This window comes from Balaenoptera ricei, chromosome 1 (genome assembly GCF_028023285.1).
Source record: "Balaenoptera ricei isolate mBalRic1 chromosome 1, mBalRic1.hap2, whole genome shotgun sequence".
Lineage (NCBI taxonomy): Eukaryota > Metazoa > Chordata > Mammalia > Artiodactyla > Balaenopteridae > Balaenoptera > Balaenoptera ricei.
The window spans coordinates 12648451-12665229 of NC_082639.1; the positions used below are offsets into that span (position 1 = coordinate 12648451).

The 16779-nt window shown below is 49.9% G+C and overlaps 1 protein-coding gene across 1 annotated transcript in view; it reads right to left on the minus strand.

The window, feature by feature from the left end:
• Nucleotides 1–14185, minus strand: part of SPATA21 (spermatogenesis associated 21) — a gene marked incomplete at its 5' end in the record, with an annotated part of 33633 nt that extends 19448 nt beyond the window's left edge. The window contains 7 exons of the mRNA XM_059899258.1: nucleotides 1917–2005; nucleotides 2744–3210; nucleotides 5385–5433; nucleotides 5819–6114; nucleotides 10402–10621; nucleotides 12216–12367; nucleotides 14033–14185. Coding sequence (XP_059755241.1) covers nucleotides 1917–2005; nucleotides 2744–3210; nucleotides 5385–5433; nucleotides 5819–6114; nucleotides 10402–10621; nucleotides 12216–12367; nucleotides 14033–14185 — 1426 coding nt within the window. The remainder of the gene's footprint in view (nucleotides 1–1916; nucleotides 2006–2743; nucleotides 3211–5384; nucleotides 5434–5818; nucleotides 6115–10401; nucleotides 10622–12215; nucleotides 12368–14032) is intronic.
• Nucleotides 14186–16779: the final 2594 nt, after the last annotated feature.

Consider the following 16779-nt stretch of genomic DNA (forward strand, 5'->3'; position numbering starts at 1 on the left):
CTCAATTTTCTTATCTGTAAGATGGACAGAACAACAGTACACCCTCCCAGAGAGGTTGTATTAATTCATTGCTTGGCACATCGTAGACTCAGTAAGTCTCTGATGAACAGAACTGAAATGCGGGGAAGAGGTAGGGCTGGGATTAGGGTTGGACTAAGTGGTGAGCTGCCACAGGCGGGCACGCTGAAAAAGGAAAACTGAACAGCTCTCAAAGGTGGTAAGATCATCCCAAATGCAGGGTGGTTTGGACCATCAGAGCAGGTAGCCAGCTCTTTCCTCACCAGACAGGGCTGAGTCTTGGGGACAATGCTGAGTCTCTAAGCCAAAGTGGCACATTGTCCATGAACTCAGCTCAAGAAGATGGGGCAGTGGGCGCGGGACCTAGAAAAGCCCCTCCAAAAATGACTAGAGACTTTTCATGCTAAAAGGAGTGAACTTCAAGGATGGGGTCCTAGGGAGCCAGAGAGCGCATTCAGGGAAGGCAGAAGAAGGGGCCGCTCTGGCCCTTCCTGGGGCCCAGGCTTTGGGGAAGAGCGGAGGGTGGAAGGAGGGCACACACCTCCTCATCCAGGGCCAGAGCCAGGTGTGGCTGGGTTGGCAGTGGATGTGGATGGCTGATTAGGCCACCTCCAGAGCCCAGAGGAAGTGGCAATCACTCCTCCTCAAAGCGCAGGTAAGTGGAATCACAGGGCCCAACCCCAAGGACGATGGGGAGCAAAGGGCACAGTGCCTCGCCCAGGGTGGATGTTCAGAACTTTTAAATTTTTTGGTGGAGGTGGGATGTGGTGGAAAATGGGGACCTGTGTGTAACTGAGCAGGACCCTATGGGGTCTTCCTGGGACGGACCCCCCGCCACCTCCCATGTCCTCTGACTGCCTCTTCTTGTTTGTAGAAAAACTTTAGCCTCCTAGGCCTTCCCCGAGTTCCAAAGAATGGATTTAATCAGGGAAGTGAGAAAATGCAGAAAGAAAGGAAAACAGTCAAACAAGACAAAATAATAATAGTTCAGACATTAAACAAAGTTAAAGAAAATAATAATAGTTCAGACATTAAACAAAGTCAAGGACATTTAGTTCCTCCTCAAGGGCTATAGATAATATTCTGAGCCATGTCCTTTGAGCTGTTTTGCAGATACTGAAACCCCTACCAAGTGGAAGAAGTTAACTGTATGCTGACCAAGAGCACGTAGACCCCAGGCTGGTTGGAACCAGGTTGATAATGTCAACTCTCAATTACCTCACCACCAACCAATCAGAAGAATGTCCGTGAGCTGATCACGCACCCCACAACCCTCTCTCTCACCCTCTCTTTAAACACCTTTCCCTGAAAGCCATCAGGGAGTTTGGGCCTTTTAAGCGCTGGCTGCCTGGACTCCTTGCTTGGAGCCTGCAATAAACGCTGCCCTTTCCTTCACCACAACCCGGTGTCAGTAGACTGACTTTACTGCGCGTGGGCAAGTAGACCCCAGTTTGGTTCAGTAACATGTCCAGGGCGGGTGGTCTTGTTAAATGGTGAGGGATGGTCTAGGACAGGTGGAGGCTCTGGAGCCCTGCGTCCCATCCAGGTGGCCTCTGCAGAGGACCAATAGCGTGGGCTTGGGTTGGGGTAGGCACAAACGTCTCCAAAAACGAAAGAGCTTTGCAGGGCTTGCTCCATTCATTCAGACAGGTGGCTCTGGAACAGGGAAGAGAACTGGACCCCGAATGAGAGGACCCAGCAGGATTCTGGCTCCCCGACCCAGTGGTGTGTGAGAGTTTGGGTCAGCCTCCTACCCCACTAGCCAAGTGCAGGGCTGGGGTGGGTACCAGGGCAGCAGCATGATCAGCAACCCCATCTCCCACCCCGGGCTTATAAACCCAAGGACTGAGCGTTCTGCCTGCCCCGCAAGGGGCTCCCCTGGCCAGGCCCGCCCTCACCTTCCTCTTGCTTCAGTGTGAGGTGCTCTTCCGACCTCTCCTCCCAGGTCTGACGCACCTTCAGGAGGCAGTGTTCTTCCAGCTCCTGCCTGCAGAGGACAGAGCCCGGGCAAAGGGCACACATCTGGCCACCCACCCCGGCCCTGCACCAAAAGCTAGGGGCGGGTGAGAGGGAGCCGGGGCAGAGGGGGTCATGGGAGGAACCCTGGGGGAGGCTTTAAGAGGTCAGGAGAGTCTACGAGTGACCCAGAGGAGGAGCAAGGCAGAGGTATGGGGAGTCTAAAGGGGGTTAGAAAGAAAAAGGGGGTTGGCAATGAAGAAGGGGCCTAGGGGCTTCCCCGGTGGCACAGTGGTTGAGAATCTGCCTGCCAACGCAGGGGACACGAGTTCGAGCCCTGGTCTGGGAAAATCCCACATGCTGCGGAGCAACTAGGCCCGTGAGCCACAATTACTGAGCCTGCGCGTCTGGAGCCTGTGCTCCGCAACAAGAGAGGCCGCGATAGTGAGAGGCCCGCGCACCGCGATGAAGAGTGGCCCCCGCTTACCGCAACTGGAGAAAGCCCTCGCACAGAAACGAAGACCCAACACAGCCATAAATAAATAAATAAATAAATAAAATTTTTTTTAAAAAAAGAAAAAGGGGCCTAGATATGAAAGATCAAGAGCTGGGAAAGACAGAGAGGAGACAGAAGTGAGGGGAAATGGAGGGGGGACACATGGGAGGGAACAGACAGGTGCAGTGACAGGGACAAGAATCTGGAAGAGAGTAGCCAGGGGCCCTGGGACCAGGCCCTGATCCCAGACACCCTTTCTGGGATGGCTCCTACCGTGCCTTGGGGTAATTCAGGCTCCTCTCCCCGCTGTGGTGCAAAAGTTCTGTCCTTCTCCAGCCCAGGTCTGATGCAGGGACCGGCAGGACCGTGACGGGCACTGAAGCTGGGGCTCCCATGGGGGCAGGAAGTGGCCCAGGGGCTGGCGGTCGGGCCCAGCATGGGGCCATGGCAGGAGCCGAGGCAGGGGTCTGAGGCAGGGTCAGAGGCAGGATTGGGGCTGAGTTGCCAACTGGGGCAGAGACGAGCACGGGGGCCAGGGTCCTGGGGGACTTCCGGTTTGGCAGCGCGCAGGCCTTGGTGACACTCCAACGTGTGGCCTCCTCCTCTTCCACCTCCAACAAGCACTTCATGAAGCCCGGCCGGGGGTTGCCAAGGTTCTGGGCCCCCGTGGCCCCCGCAGGCTCCTGAGGCTGCTTCTGAGTATGGTCCATCTCCCTCCTCTCTCCAATGTCCCTCGCCTCCTGGGAACAGGACCGGGGAGGGGATTTGGGAGGCCTCCGGCCAGCCAGATTGTCCCACAAAACTTCTCCCAGCCACCCACTCTGCAGCGGATCCTCACCCTGCCCCTCCCTCTCTGGGCCCCTGGGGAGGCCCACCTCTCTCCTGCAACCTACTAGGCTCCCACCCCATGTCCTCCCCCACCCCTGACCTGGGCTCTGCCCCCTCCTGGCTGTCTGAGCTGTGGTCTTGAGTGAGTTACTCCCCGTCTCACCACTTGTTTATTTGCTTCACTGCAATCAACACAATTTGCAATGGCCCTGCCCGTGCCTGTTGTTTGCCTGTCTGACCAGAAGTAAGTTTCCGGAGGGCAGGACCTCGTCTGCCTCTTTTATCCATATTGACCCAGCAGCCAGCTTGTGGTAGGCACTCGATAAATTCCCACTCGTTCATTCAGCAAATGCAGCACCTCCTGCATCCGTCCCTTTAGAGGGATGAGCTGTCCCCTGCCCACCTCCAACCAGGCCACACGCCACGCAGGCTCCAGCCCAGCCCTTTCTCTCGTTCAAAGATGTAGCTCTCACCACACACCCGCTCTTCCTAAAGTATCAGCACTACCCTCTCCACCAGGTAACTCCCGTCAGCATGGACACATGCTGTATTATCTTCCTTCTTTAAAAGAAAAAACTCTCCCGACAGTACAAAGCCTTCCAACTACCATCCCAGGTCTCTGCTCTTCCTTTAGAGCAAAATTCCTTGAAAGATTTGGCTGTACTCCATCTCCACTTTCCTCCTATCTCCAGTCCGGCTTCTGCCACCACGCCCCAACCAGACTCTTGCAAGGCGGTGGTCAGATCTCTGCCCTCCTCAGAGCCTACCACTGAGCGGTGATAGACCCAGATGACCACTCCATCCCTCTGGAAATGCCTTCTTCTCCAGACTCCCACTCAATCACCGGCTGGCTCCCTCCCTGAGTATTCGTCAGCCTCCTTTGCTGGCTATTCCTTGCTCTCGCTCCATTTCTTTTTTTTTTTTTAATGTATTTATTTATTTATTTATTTTTGGCCGAGTTGGGTCTTTGTTGCTGCACGTGGGCTTTGTCTAGTTGCGGCGAGCGGGGGCTACTCTTCGTTGCCATGCACAGCCTTCTCATTGCGGTGGCTTCTCTTATTGCGGAGCACAGGCTCTAGGCGCACAGGCTTCAGTAGTTGTGGCACAGGGGCTTCAGTAGTTGTGGCTCGTGGGCTTAGTTGCTCTGCAGCATGTGGGATCTTCCCAGACCAGGGCTTGAACCCGTGTCCCCTGCATTGGCAGGCAGATTCTTAACCACTGTGCCACCAGGGAAGTCCCTCCATTTCTAAATGTGGTAGAGACCCAGTGATTTGTCCTCAGATGCCTTCCTGCTCTATATTCACTCTCCTAGATGTTATCCCCATTTTTTTCACGTTTACATCTCCCATCCTGACTTCTCTGTCCTTCCTAACTCCAGACGTCCTCCTGGCATTTCTTTTTGGTGTCTAGAACATGACCAAAGCAGAACCTTAGGTTCTTCCTGTCTGCTCCTTCCCCAGTGTCACCACCTTGGTTAATGACACCACTTGTTGCTCAGGCCCCAAACCTAAAGCCTCTTTTTTTAAATTGAAGTATAGTTGATTTACAATATTATATTAGTTTCAAGTGTACAACATAGTGGTTCAATATTTTTGTAGATTATACTCCCTAAAGGCTCTTTTGATTCCTCTTTTTCCAACCTACCTTTCCACCAGGCAGACGATGACTGTATATTCACAGGTTGCCCAGTCAAACCAAAGAACCAGGAAGTGGCTGGGAGGGGGATGGGAGCCTCCCAGGTGTTCAGGGAAGCTTTGGGTTGTGTGCTGTGACTGAGAGCAAATGGGTGGAAGAAATCCGTGCTGATGTGGAAAAAGCCATGACCTGGGGTGAATCCAAGGACTCCAGAGTGTAAGAGCATCCTTGACACCCACCCAAGATGCACACACATGGGTACACACACGCACATGTGCAAACACACACATACACGCATGCACATACATGTGCACACTCATGCAAACACACAGGCACACGCTCACACCTTCCCCAGTTAGACTCCAAATACTGTCCCATTTCTGCCTCTGCCCCCTTCATCCTCCTGACCCCCACCCCACCCTGTCCCCGTCCCCGCTGTGGGTCTACTTACAGGTGGAGGAACAGGCCCCAGTGCTGCCTGGATCTCCACAGCCTTGTCCCTAAACAAGGGAGGAACTCCCAGGTGAGGGAGGGGCTCGGCTCAAGCCTTGCCCCTTGCACACTCCTTCTCTCAGCCCCCAGGACACTCAGGTCCACCACCCCAGCTTAGTTCCCCTGGCCTTCTAATCCCAGACGGGCTCCTCATACCCTCACATCCCCTGTGGGGACGTGGCTCTTGAAGAATAGGCCCATGGAACAAAGAATTCTGGTATTAGAGCTACTATACAGATGGGGAAATGGAGGCCCAGCAGGGCATGACTTGACCAAGTTCTACATCATATCAGGAGCTGTCAGGACTAGAATTCACCTCCCCTGTAGCTTAGCAGAAGAGCAGTCTTGTTGGGGTCAGGGAGCGGGGTGGGGGGCCATCAGAGGATGCCTTACCTTTCTTTGGGTGTGTTAGGTCTTGGCATAGATGGTGGGGAAGAGTGGGCCGTCTTTTCCTCCAGAGTTGCCGTGGGCATTAGGGACATTGCTTCCTGGGAACTGTCCTCATGTCCCCCTGAGCCAGGCTCTGGCAGAGCCCCCTGTGGCCTGATGGGTGGGGTGTCCACTTCCTTGGGGGGCTTGTCCCCCAGTTGCTGTCCACGGCTGTCCAAGGCGCAACAAGGCTCTGTTGGCTGCACTATGTCTGACTCATTGGCGGCCAGGTGACCTGGGAGGGGCTGACACTCTGGGTCCTGTCAAGGACAAGGACATCAAGATGGGGAGCCCCATCCTGGCTCTCAGGTGACCCTCAACACTCACCCAGAGACCAGCTGTCAAACCCTTACTCAAGCAAGCACTGCAAGCATTATCTTACTGAGTTCTCCCAGCACCCCTAGAAGGTTGCCCACTTTCCCTCATTTTGAGGGATGAGGACACTGAGGCCCAGAGGAGGCAGGGCCTGCCCAAAGTCATAATCCAGGCTTCTCTGTGCAGGTAGAATGGGAACCTGGAGAAAGTGAGATGATCCTCTTTAAATGGGATTTCCCAAGGGATGTTTCAAAGAACAAGAGTCCTTCACGGCACTCCCTACAAAGGGGACTTTTACACTAACTGATTTCAAGACTTTAGTAAGTTGCTATAATCAAGACAGTGTGGTGTTGGAATAAGGATAGACAAATAGATGAATGAAAAAAAGTAGAGAGATAGACTCACACATATGTGGTCAAGTGATTTTCGACAAAGGTGCACACTCAGCAGAGAAAGGATAGTCTTCAACAAATGGTGCTGGGATGGTTGGACAGCCATATGCAAAAAAATGAACCTCAACCCACCACTCAGACCATATGCAAAAAATTAACTCAAGGTGGATCATAAACCTAAATGTTAAACCTAAAACAATAAAACTTCTCAAAGAAAACATAGGAGAAAATCCTATGTGACTTCAGGTTGAGTAAAGATTTCTAAGAAATAATACCAAAAGCACAGCCATAAAGAAAAAGCTGATCAATTAGACTTCATCAAAATTAAGAACTTCTGTTCTTTGAAAGTCACTGTTAAGGACTTCCCTGGTGGCGCAGTGTTTAAGAATCCACCTGCCAATGCAGGGCACACGGGTTCTAGCCCTGGCCTGGGAAGATCCCACATGCCGCGGAGCAACTAAGCCCGTGCGCCACAACTACTGAGCCTGCGCTCTAGAGCCCACGAGCCACAACAACTGAAGCCCGTGTGCCACAACTACTGAAGCCCGTGCACCTAGAGCCTGTGCTCCACAACAAGAGAAGCCACTGCACTAAGAAGCCCGTGCACCGCAACGAAGAGTAGCCCCCGCTCACTGCAACTAGAGAAAGCCCGTGCGCAGCAACGAAGACACAAGGCAGCCAAAAATAAATAAATAAATAAATACATTTATTTAAAAAAAGAAAGTCACTGTTAAGAGAATGGAAAAGACAGCTCCCAGACTGGGAGAAAACATTTACAAATTAACATATATTATAAAGGACTTGTATTCAGAATATATAAGAACTCTCAAAACTCAAGAATAAAAAAACAACCCAGTTTTGTAAAAAAAGGCCAGAAAGTGAAATGACAATCCATAGAATGGAAGAAAAAATTTGTAAATCGTAGATCTGATAACAGTCTCGTATCCAGAATATATAAAGCGCTCTTACAACTCAACAATAAATTGACTAATTCAATTAAAATGATGGGCAAAGTATTTGAACAGACATTTCTCCAAAGATATACAAATGGCCCATAAGCGCATGAAAAGATGCTTGACATGATTAGTCATTAGGAAAATGAAAATAAAGACCACAGTGAGATTCAACTATACACCTATTAGAATGCTTAGAATTAAAAACTGACCATACCAAGTTTCCGGGAGGATGTGGAACAAGTGGAATTCTCATACATTGCTGATGGGAATGTAAAATGGTACAACCATCTTAGAGAAAAGTTTGGCAGTTTCTTAATAAGTTAAACATACAAATACCATACGGTCCATTCTACTCCTAGGTATTTATTTGCCCAAGAGAAATGAAAGTACATGTACATATAGACATGAATGTTTCTACAAGTCTTATTTGTAGTAGTCAAAAAGTTGAAACAGGGCTTCCCTGGTGGCGCAGTGGTTAAGAATCCGCCTGCCAATGCAGGGGACACGGGTTCGAGCCCTGGTCTGGGAGGATCCCACATGCCACGGAGCAACTAAGCCCATGCGCCACAACTACGGAGCCTGCGCTCTAGAGCCTGTGAGTCACAACTACTGAGCCCACGTGCCACAACTACTGAAGCCTGCGTGCCTACAGCCCGTGCTCCGCAACAAGAGAAGCCACCGCAATGAGAAGCCCGCGTACCGCAACAAAGAGTAGCCCCCGTTCACCGCAACTAGAGAAAGCCCGCGTGCAGCAACGAAGACCCAACACAGCCAAAAAATAAAAATAAATAAATAAATTTATTTAAAAAAAAAAAAAAAAAGTTGAAACAAACCAAACGTCCATCAATAGATGAAAGAATGAAGAAACTGGTTTTTGTTTATTTCCACTGTACAGCAAAGTGATTCAGTTATACATATATAAACATTCCTTTTCATATTCTTTTCCTATATGGTTTATCACAAGATACTGAATATAGTTCCCTGTGTTATACAGTAGGACAAGAAATTGTGACATATCCATACAATGGAATATTACTCAGCAATAAAAAGAATAAAGCATTCATCCACACAATAACATAGCTGGCTCTCAAAATAATCATGATAATTTAAAGGAGCCAGACTAAAAGAGTGGATACTGTATGCTTCTATTTATGGAAAATTTTGGGAAACACAAACAAATTTATAGCGACAGAATGCAGATCAGTGGTTGCCTGAGGCTGGGGGTGAATGGGAAGAGAGATGACAAAGGGGCACAGAAAATTTTGGGGGGTGACAGATGTGTTTGTTTTCTTGATTGTGGTGACGGTTTCGTGGGTATACACATGTGTCCAAAACATCAAATTGTACACTTGAAGTATGCGCGAGTGTATGTCAATTATACCTCACTGAAGCTGTTTTTTTTTTTAAAAAAAAAAAACTTAAATCTTAAAATAAAAATAAATTAAAGGATATTTTAGGGGCTTCCCTGGTGGCGTAGTGGTTGAGAATCTGCCTGCTAATGCAGGGGACACGGGTTCGAGCCCTGGTCTGAGAAGATCCCACATGCCGTGGAGCAACTAGGCCCGTGAGCCACAACTACTGAGCCTGCGCGTCTGGAGCCTGTGCTCCGCAACAAGAGAGGCCACGACAGTGAGAGGCCCGCACACGGCGATGAAGAGTGGCCCCCGCTTGCCACAACTAGAGAAAGCCCTCGCACAGAAACGAAGACCCAACACAGCCAAAAATAAATAAATAAATAAATAAAGATATTTTACAGTCAAATAAGTTTGGAAAAGGCACCATACTCTAACCACGTCTTGCAGGGTCCCATAGTGCTCAGCAGCTAAGAAACAGATGCTAGAATATCCTAGCATTAAAAAAAAAAAATTGAGCTTTGTTTTTGTTGTTGTTGTTGTTTTATAGTGAAAACTTTTATATTGAGAATTGGCCAGCTGGACTCAGTATAGATGATCCCAATTTTGTTGGCAACATCTAAAGCATCATAGTCAGGAGCCAGTCAAACATATTCCTTCTTCTCTCCATCAGGCCTGATCAGGGTGTGGACCTTAGCCACGTCAATGTCATAGAGCTTTTTCACAGTCTGTTTAAACTGGTGCTTGTTGGCCTTGACATCTGCAATGAACACCAGTGTGTTGTCGTCTTCTATTTTCTTTTCTTTTGTTTTCTTTTTATTTATTTATTTTTGGCTGCGTTGGGTCTTCGTTGCTGCGCGCAGGCTTTCTCTACTTGTGGCGAGCGGGGGCTACTCTTCGTTGCGGTGCGCGGGCTTTTCATTGCAGTGGCTTCTCTTGTAGAAGAGCTCGGGCTCTAGGCGCGTGGGCTTCAGTAGTTTGGCGCACAGGCTTAGTTGCTCCAAGGCATGTGGGACCAGGGCTCGAACCCGTGTCCCCTGCATTGGCAGGCTGATTCTTAACCACTCCGGCACTCCGACAAGGAAGGGAAGTCCCTTGTCGTCTTCTATTTTCTTCATGTCTGACTCGGTGGTGAGGGGAACTTGGTGGCACAGTGGTCAAGCTTGTTTCTCTTAGGGGGCTCTTCTGAGGATATTTGGGCTGCCTCCTGAGCCGCAGTGTTTTGGGCCATCGGAAGGTGAGTGACGTCCGGATCTTCTTTTGTGTGTGTGTGTGGCTATGGACGCCTTTCCACACTGCTTTCTTGGCCTTCAAAGCCTTTGCTTTGGCTTTGGCTTCGGGAGGGGCAGGGGCTTCTTTCTTTGCCTTCGGCGCCATCTTCGTGAAAAGCTGTCTGAGCTTTGTTAAACCCAGCATGCCCCGATTTTAATTTTACACAGAACCCCCCATCTCCTCCAACAATTCCCTGCTCCCTCACCTCCCCTGTGGGTAGTCATTCCATACCCTCCTGCCCAGGTCTCCATGGACATTACCTGGCGGCTCTTGGGGAACTGACCCTCCACGGTCCCTAGGTTCTGCTGGCTCCCCTCTTGGTCCTCGGTCTCCTTCCATGAGCTCTGCTGCTGCAGCCTTTCCTGTGCTGCAGGGACCCTGGAGGGCAGCACCTCCAGCTCACTTCCTGGCGTGGCCTGATCCTGGCCTGCTTGCAGCTCCCCGGGCCCTTCCTGGGGGGCCAAAGATGACTGCTTCATCCTGGGGAGAACAGACAAAGAGACACCTCAGCTCCCAAACTGGGGCAGAGTTGTACATTCTTGTATTTCTTCATAGTTCCCAGAGCACCTGCACAGGGCTTGGCACACCGTAGGTGCATACTTAATGCCTAGGAGAAAGAATAAAGGACTGACGTGAATTCCCCCAATCACAGACACTTTGATGTCAATGTTTAAGAGAGTTAGGATGTAATATTTTTATTATTACTTATTGCTTTTTAGAAAAAAAAAAAGAAAAATCAGGGAGAACTGAGATTCAGAGAGGTCGGAAGACTTGAGCCTCGGGTCATTAAACTGAAGTTGACAGGTCCGGATTTGAATCTGCACCTATCTGATCTCACTTTAATATTCTGGAGTATTTCCTGCAGGCTTCTTCCTAAGGATATACATACATATTTTTAATGGGGATTAATTTAAATACCATCTTCAATAATTACATAATTTTACCTAGTTATACTGCAAATACAATTTTGCAATCTTTTTTCAATTAACAGTATAATCTAAATTTTTCCCATGCCAATAATCTTTCATAAGCATGCTTTTTAATGAAAGTATAACATTCTCTCTCTCTCTCTTTTTTTTACTTTTTGGCTGCACTGTGTGGCATGTGGGATCTTAGTTCCCTGACCAGGGATTGAACCTGCACCCCCTGCAGTGGAAGCGTGGAGTCTTAACTGCTGGACCGCCAGGGAAGTCCCCTAAAATTCTCTATTTTATAGATAATCGTAATTTACTTAACCATCCCCCTATTGTGAGCATTTAGTGCACACTGGCATTTCCAATTTTTTAGCATTTAAAATAATGTGGAAATCTTTGTGCATAAAACTTTGCCTGAATATGCACTTATTTCCTAGATATTTCTAGAAATAGATGAGGGTAAAGACAGTTTTAAAGCAGTTTAAACAAATTGCCAAGTTGTGTAAGCAGATGTGTGGAAATGGTTTCTATTTCCGCCAGCACGGTGCACAGCGCCTGTCTCAGGGGTGCTGACACCTGGCTTTGATTGATTCCCCTAACTTATCGTGTAGAAGAGATTATTTAGAGGTTTTTGGTTAAAATCAAATTTAAATAATAAGCTGACCAGTCTCCCAAGTCTTTCACTTTGCCTCTCTCTGGCTCTCTCTCCATTTTCTCTTTTTAAAAATAATATATTCTCACTGTAGACAAGCTTAAAGATATATACAATATTTAGAAAGTAATAACAATAATTCCACATAAATGTGTGTTTCTGTGTCTCTCAGCCTCTCTTTTGTTCATTCTTCCATGAATTCAGTGAATACGTATTTATTGCGCATCTACTACAGGCAGAGTCCCCGGCACGAGGGATGTGAGGTTAAACAAGACATAAATGCCCCTTGAACAAGACACATCACAGAAGTTTGTGGTCTAGTGGGGGAGCTCAGACGAAAGGTCAACATGAGTAATTATTTAGTGTGATTCGCGCTATGAAAGAGAAGTACAGGGGCTGTGACTGGGTGGATCCACCTTAGCCTGGAAGTTGCCCCTCCCCCACCACCACCAGGTGAGTCACAGGGGATTCTCTCCTGGAGCTGCTCTCTGGGAAGCCCCCGGCTCACCTTGGCCCCGCCGGAGGCATCTGCTCCTGGGTGCTGAGCTCCGGAGACCCCTCCTCTGATGCCTCTCTGTGTCTGGGTCCGTCCTCTGGCCCTCCTGGTGCTGATGAGGGCTGCTTCCCACTGTCTATCCCTTCAGCATCTGGAAACACAACCTAGAACGAAGATGCCCATGGCACTGGCTCAAGCGTTGGCCCATTCTGCAGGGATTCTCCCACTCTCTGGCATCATCCTGGCCTCAGGGACGGGGAGATCCCGTGCCTAACTGGGGAAGACACTGGAGAGAGGCAAGGAGGAGACAAAGGGCAGGGGGAGAGAGGCTCGGTCAGCACCGATGGCAACAGCGTGAACCTGGAGTCCAGAGTAGTACCTGGGCCAAGGAGATGCCACTGAGGACAACTAGACAGAGCGCCCTGGGGGACTTCAGGACCCTCACAAGTTCCGAGAGAGGCTTCCACAATTTCCGCTACTTCAGAGCTCAGGCTCTGGAGCTGGGTTTTGATGCCCATCACTCCCTAGTTGGGTGACCTTGAGTCAGTGACTTAGAGGCAGCTCCAAGTCTCGCCTGAGTCAGCAAACTCCAGGCAACCTGGCTCAATCGGTTGATAAAACAAGATTGCACTGTGAGCCAACACTAAGGGCATCTACCACGGGGCAGGGCCAGTGTCAGGTGCCTCCAGGGACTTAACCCAGTTAATCCTCGACATGACACACATGAGCCCATGAGGCTCAAAGGGCTGCAATGACATGCCCAAGGTCATACAGCTGGTTAAGTGGTGGCACTGAGACCCCATGACTATGTGCATTGAAAAAATAAATGGGCAGGTAAAGGAAGCCCTGAATGTTTACCCCAGCCTCCTTCCAAGACCCCCACTTCAGGCCCTCTCCGGGGGCCTAGGAGAAGCCATGATTTATAACAGAGGCTACACTGAGAGGGTGATACTTAATCCAAGGGAATGTTGACTTTTTTTATGGTGACATTTTTGGCTCTGGGGACACAGAAAGGAAGATCTTCTCTGTGCTCTTCAATTCATGCCACTTGGCACTTAAAAAAAAATTTTTTTTTTTTTTTGATGGAAATAGGCCAAGAAGAGCAATGAGAGCTTAGGTTGCAGGCTAGGGGATGAGGAGGGTCATGGATGGAAGCTTTGAGCAGCTGTCAGGGGAATAAAGGATATAAGGGACAGGGAGGCTAAAGGCCATGGAAGTAAGTAGGCAATTCTTGTTTTGCTCACCCAGCCAGCATCTCTTTTGGTAACAAAGCCAACATTCTTTTATGGGAAAATTCCTGTCTCCATTCGGCCCATGCGGCTCAGCGGAGTCAGCTGAGTACCACCTCTGGTTCCATTATACCAAGAGATCCAGGCCACTCTGCCCTGCCATGGTGACTGGTTCAGGGATAAACATATGACTACAACCTGGGCCAATGACACTGATACCAGAGACTTTCTTCAACTATTGCAAAGAGGCTCTCCTCCTGTTGGGAATGCTAAGCCAGAGGATGTAAGATGGGAAGATTTAAGCCTGGAGTGGCCAGGGCAATTCTTGCCATTTTGCAGAGAGAGCCTGCCTGGGAATGCCACAGAAGAAGGCAGAGCCAAGAGACACTCATTTAGCACCTTGATCCAGCCATACCTGAAGTCTACAGGTAGATTTGTCAGTTATGCAGGCTGATGTGTTCTCATTCCTGCCTAATCCAGTTTGAACTGAGTTTTGTGCCACTTGTAAATAGAGGCTTAATTAAAGCAGTTGGGGAGGGAAGGAAACCTGGGCAGGGGAAAGGAAAGGTGGCTGCTGGGAGTAGAGATGCACGTCCCTACCTGTCTGACTTCTGATATGGTGGGCTCAACACCAGCCCTGTTTCTGGCAGTCCTCAGGCCAGGACTTGGCTGGGCCTCTGGAGCCTTGATCCTACACTCCACGTACATCTGGGTGTTTCTGTTGTCCGTTGTGCCAGGGCCAATGAGGGTACCAAGTGAGGAGCATCAAATGCTGTGTTCCCAGAAAAGAAATCCAATCAAAGTTCCACCAAGCCCATTACCTAACTGCCTGTTCAGCAGCCCACGTGGAGTCTGTCATGCAGAGAGCCTGGCTCAGGGGAAGAGGCAGGGCCAGGCCTGGCACAGGAGAGGCATGCAGCAAGACCAGAGAGCTAGCCACATGCTTTACCCACATATTTTCCCCAATTCTCACAATGACTCTGGGGAAAAGGAGGCTCTGGGAGACAAAGTGACTTGCCCGAGGTCCAACACCAAATAGGTCACAGAGCAGGAATCAAACCATGGCCTACTGGGTCCCAAAACCCACGCACTTTTCCCTACAGCAGCATTTCCTAACAGGTGTTCTTGGGGATATTGGTCCCATGAGGTACACCACAAAAAAAAGGGTTCTGAGGCCAAATGTGTCTGGAAAGTGCTGAGTTAAAATGAAATAGGCTCTTTCCTGCAGGATTTCTCAGAGCCCTTAATATCCTAAGGTGAATTTTAAAGAGAGCTCAAGAGGGAATTCCCTGGCGGTCCAGTGGTTAGGACTCTGCGATTCCACTGCAGGGGGCATGGGTTCAATCCCTGGTCGGGGAAGTAAGATCCTGCATGCTGCACGGCGCAGCCAAAAACAAAACAAAACAAAAATAAAGAGAGCCCAAGAGCGTCACGGCTGCTGCTGCTATAGAGGAAAATCCCGTTCTTCTTGGAGCTAAGGAGTAGGAGTGGGGAACGTCTGTCTTGGGGGCCCTAAAGTCGCCAATGGCAATAGGTAGTTCACCAAAGCACCCCAACCCCCGCCCTGGACACATCCCTTTCTAAAGCCTTTCTTAGGGTCTCTACTTTTTTTTTCATATATATAAATTTATTTATTTTATTTATTTATTTTTGGCTGCGTTGGGTCTTCGCTGCTGCGCGCAGGCTTTGTCTAGTTGCGGTGAGCGGGGGCTACTCTTCATTGCGGTGCGCGGGCTTCTCATTGTGGTTGCTTGTCTTTTTGCAGAGCAGGGGCTCTAGGCGCGCGGGCTTCAGTACTTGCAGCACGCGGGCTCAGTAGTTGTGGTTCACGGGCTCTAGAGCACAGGCTCAGTCGTTGTGGTGCACGGGCTTAGTTGCTCTGCAGCATGTGGGATCTTCCCGGACCAGGGATCGAACCCGTGTCCCCTGCATTGGCAGGCGGATTCTCAACCACTGAGCCACCAGGGAAGCCCTAGGGTCTCTGCTTTTGCTTCTCCTATCCAACCTCCTATTTGGCTGTACTGCCATACCCTACACAAACATTCTGTTTTAATCTGGGCAGACTCCTGCGATCCTAACCCTGCAGATTCCCCCGCCTCTCTGCTCGTTTCCCACTTCTCTCTCTTTCTCCAGCACCTCCCACCCCATCCTTCAAGCTCCCACCTCTTCTCCAAGCTTCCAACCACCTTAGCCCTCTCTCTGGCCTCTGAATTCCTTTGAGGCAACATCAACACCCTTTCTACGGAGACGCCATGGACCTCTCTTCACTGTTAACTGGTTTCTAAGGGTAAATCCTACCCCCTCAGTGAGACCTTGAGGATCTTGATGTTGCTTCTTCCACTTTAAATCATGACAGGCCGGCCACCATCCACGGAGGAACCTTCTATTTGCTGGGCACGTTTGCCAACGGTATTCTAACCACTCTGTCCTTGAGGTCAGTGGGTTCAGCCCTGTTTTAAAGATATGGAAACTGAGGCTCAGGGTAGCCCAGAGTCTTGTCCAATACCACACAGCAAATCTGCAGAGGAACCGGCTTCAAACCCAGGCCTGTGTGACTCCCAAGATTGCTTATCTCACCATATTATCTTGCCTCCAAAGAAGCTTAATTCATTCCCTCACTCACCCATGCAATCACCAATTGTTTAACAGACACGTGACATCAGGCCTTGGGGATACACTGGGGGTCTGGTGGCTCTCACAGTTTACCAGGGGCACAGGGGAGGTGCCCTTAACAGCTGCTGACCCGAATCCCCTCTCCCTTCTCCTTTCCTCCCAACCTTGCCTACCCTCCAGTCCTACCCTCTGGGCCTGTATCCCCACAATGCAAACAAGCCTCCGCTCCAAGGTGACCCCCACTCCAGGTGCAGCTCCAGGCTCCCAAAGGACCTAGGCTCTCACCTGGCACAGAGAGGTCAGCGCTGTGACCGAGCCCCTCTCTCTTTCCTTGGAGTTCCTCCCTTCTCTCCCATTAGGGCTCCCTAAACCTTCTCCTTTCCTCTGAGCCTTCCTGCCCCAGGGGTAGATGACCCATCTGGGGGAAATCTGCCCCCCTCCCAGACCCCTCAAACATGCCCCCCATTGTCTCCACCTCAGAAAGCGCAGTCTCAACCTCAGAATTCTCAGACCCCAGTATTCCACAAGCTGGAGTTTTAAGGGGGCAGAGGCTCCAGAGGGGATCCAGCCCCCTCTCCATCCCCATCTGGAGCTTACAACCTCTGTGAGAATCTAGATGAGAAGAGGAAGCCCCAACCCTAGCAGAAAGGCATGGGATCTGAGGATAGAATTGAGGTGGGTGGGTGGCCAATAGAGACTCTGTCCCCCTTTCAGGGCACTTTCTTCCTCACAAC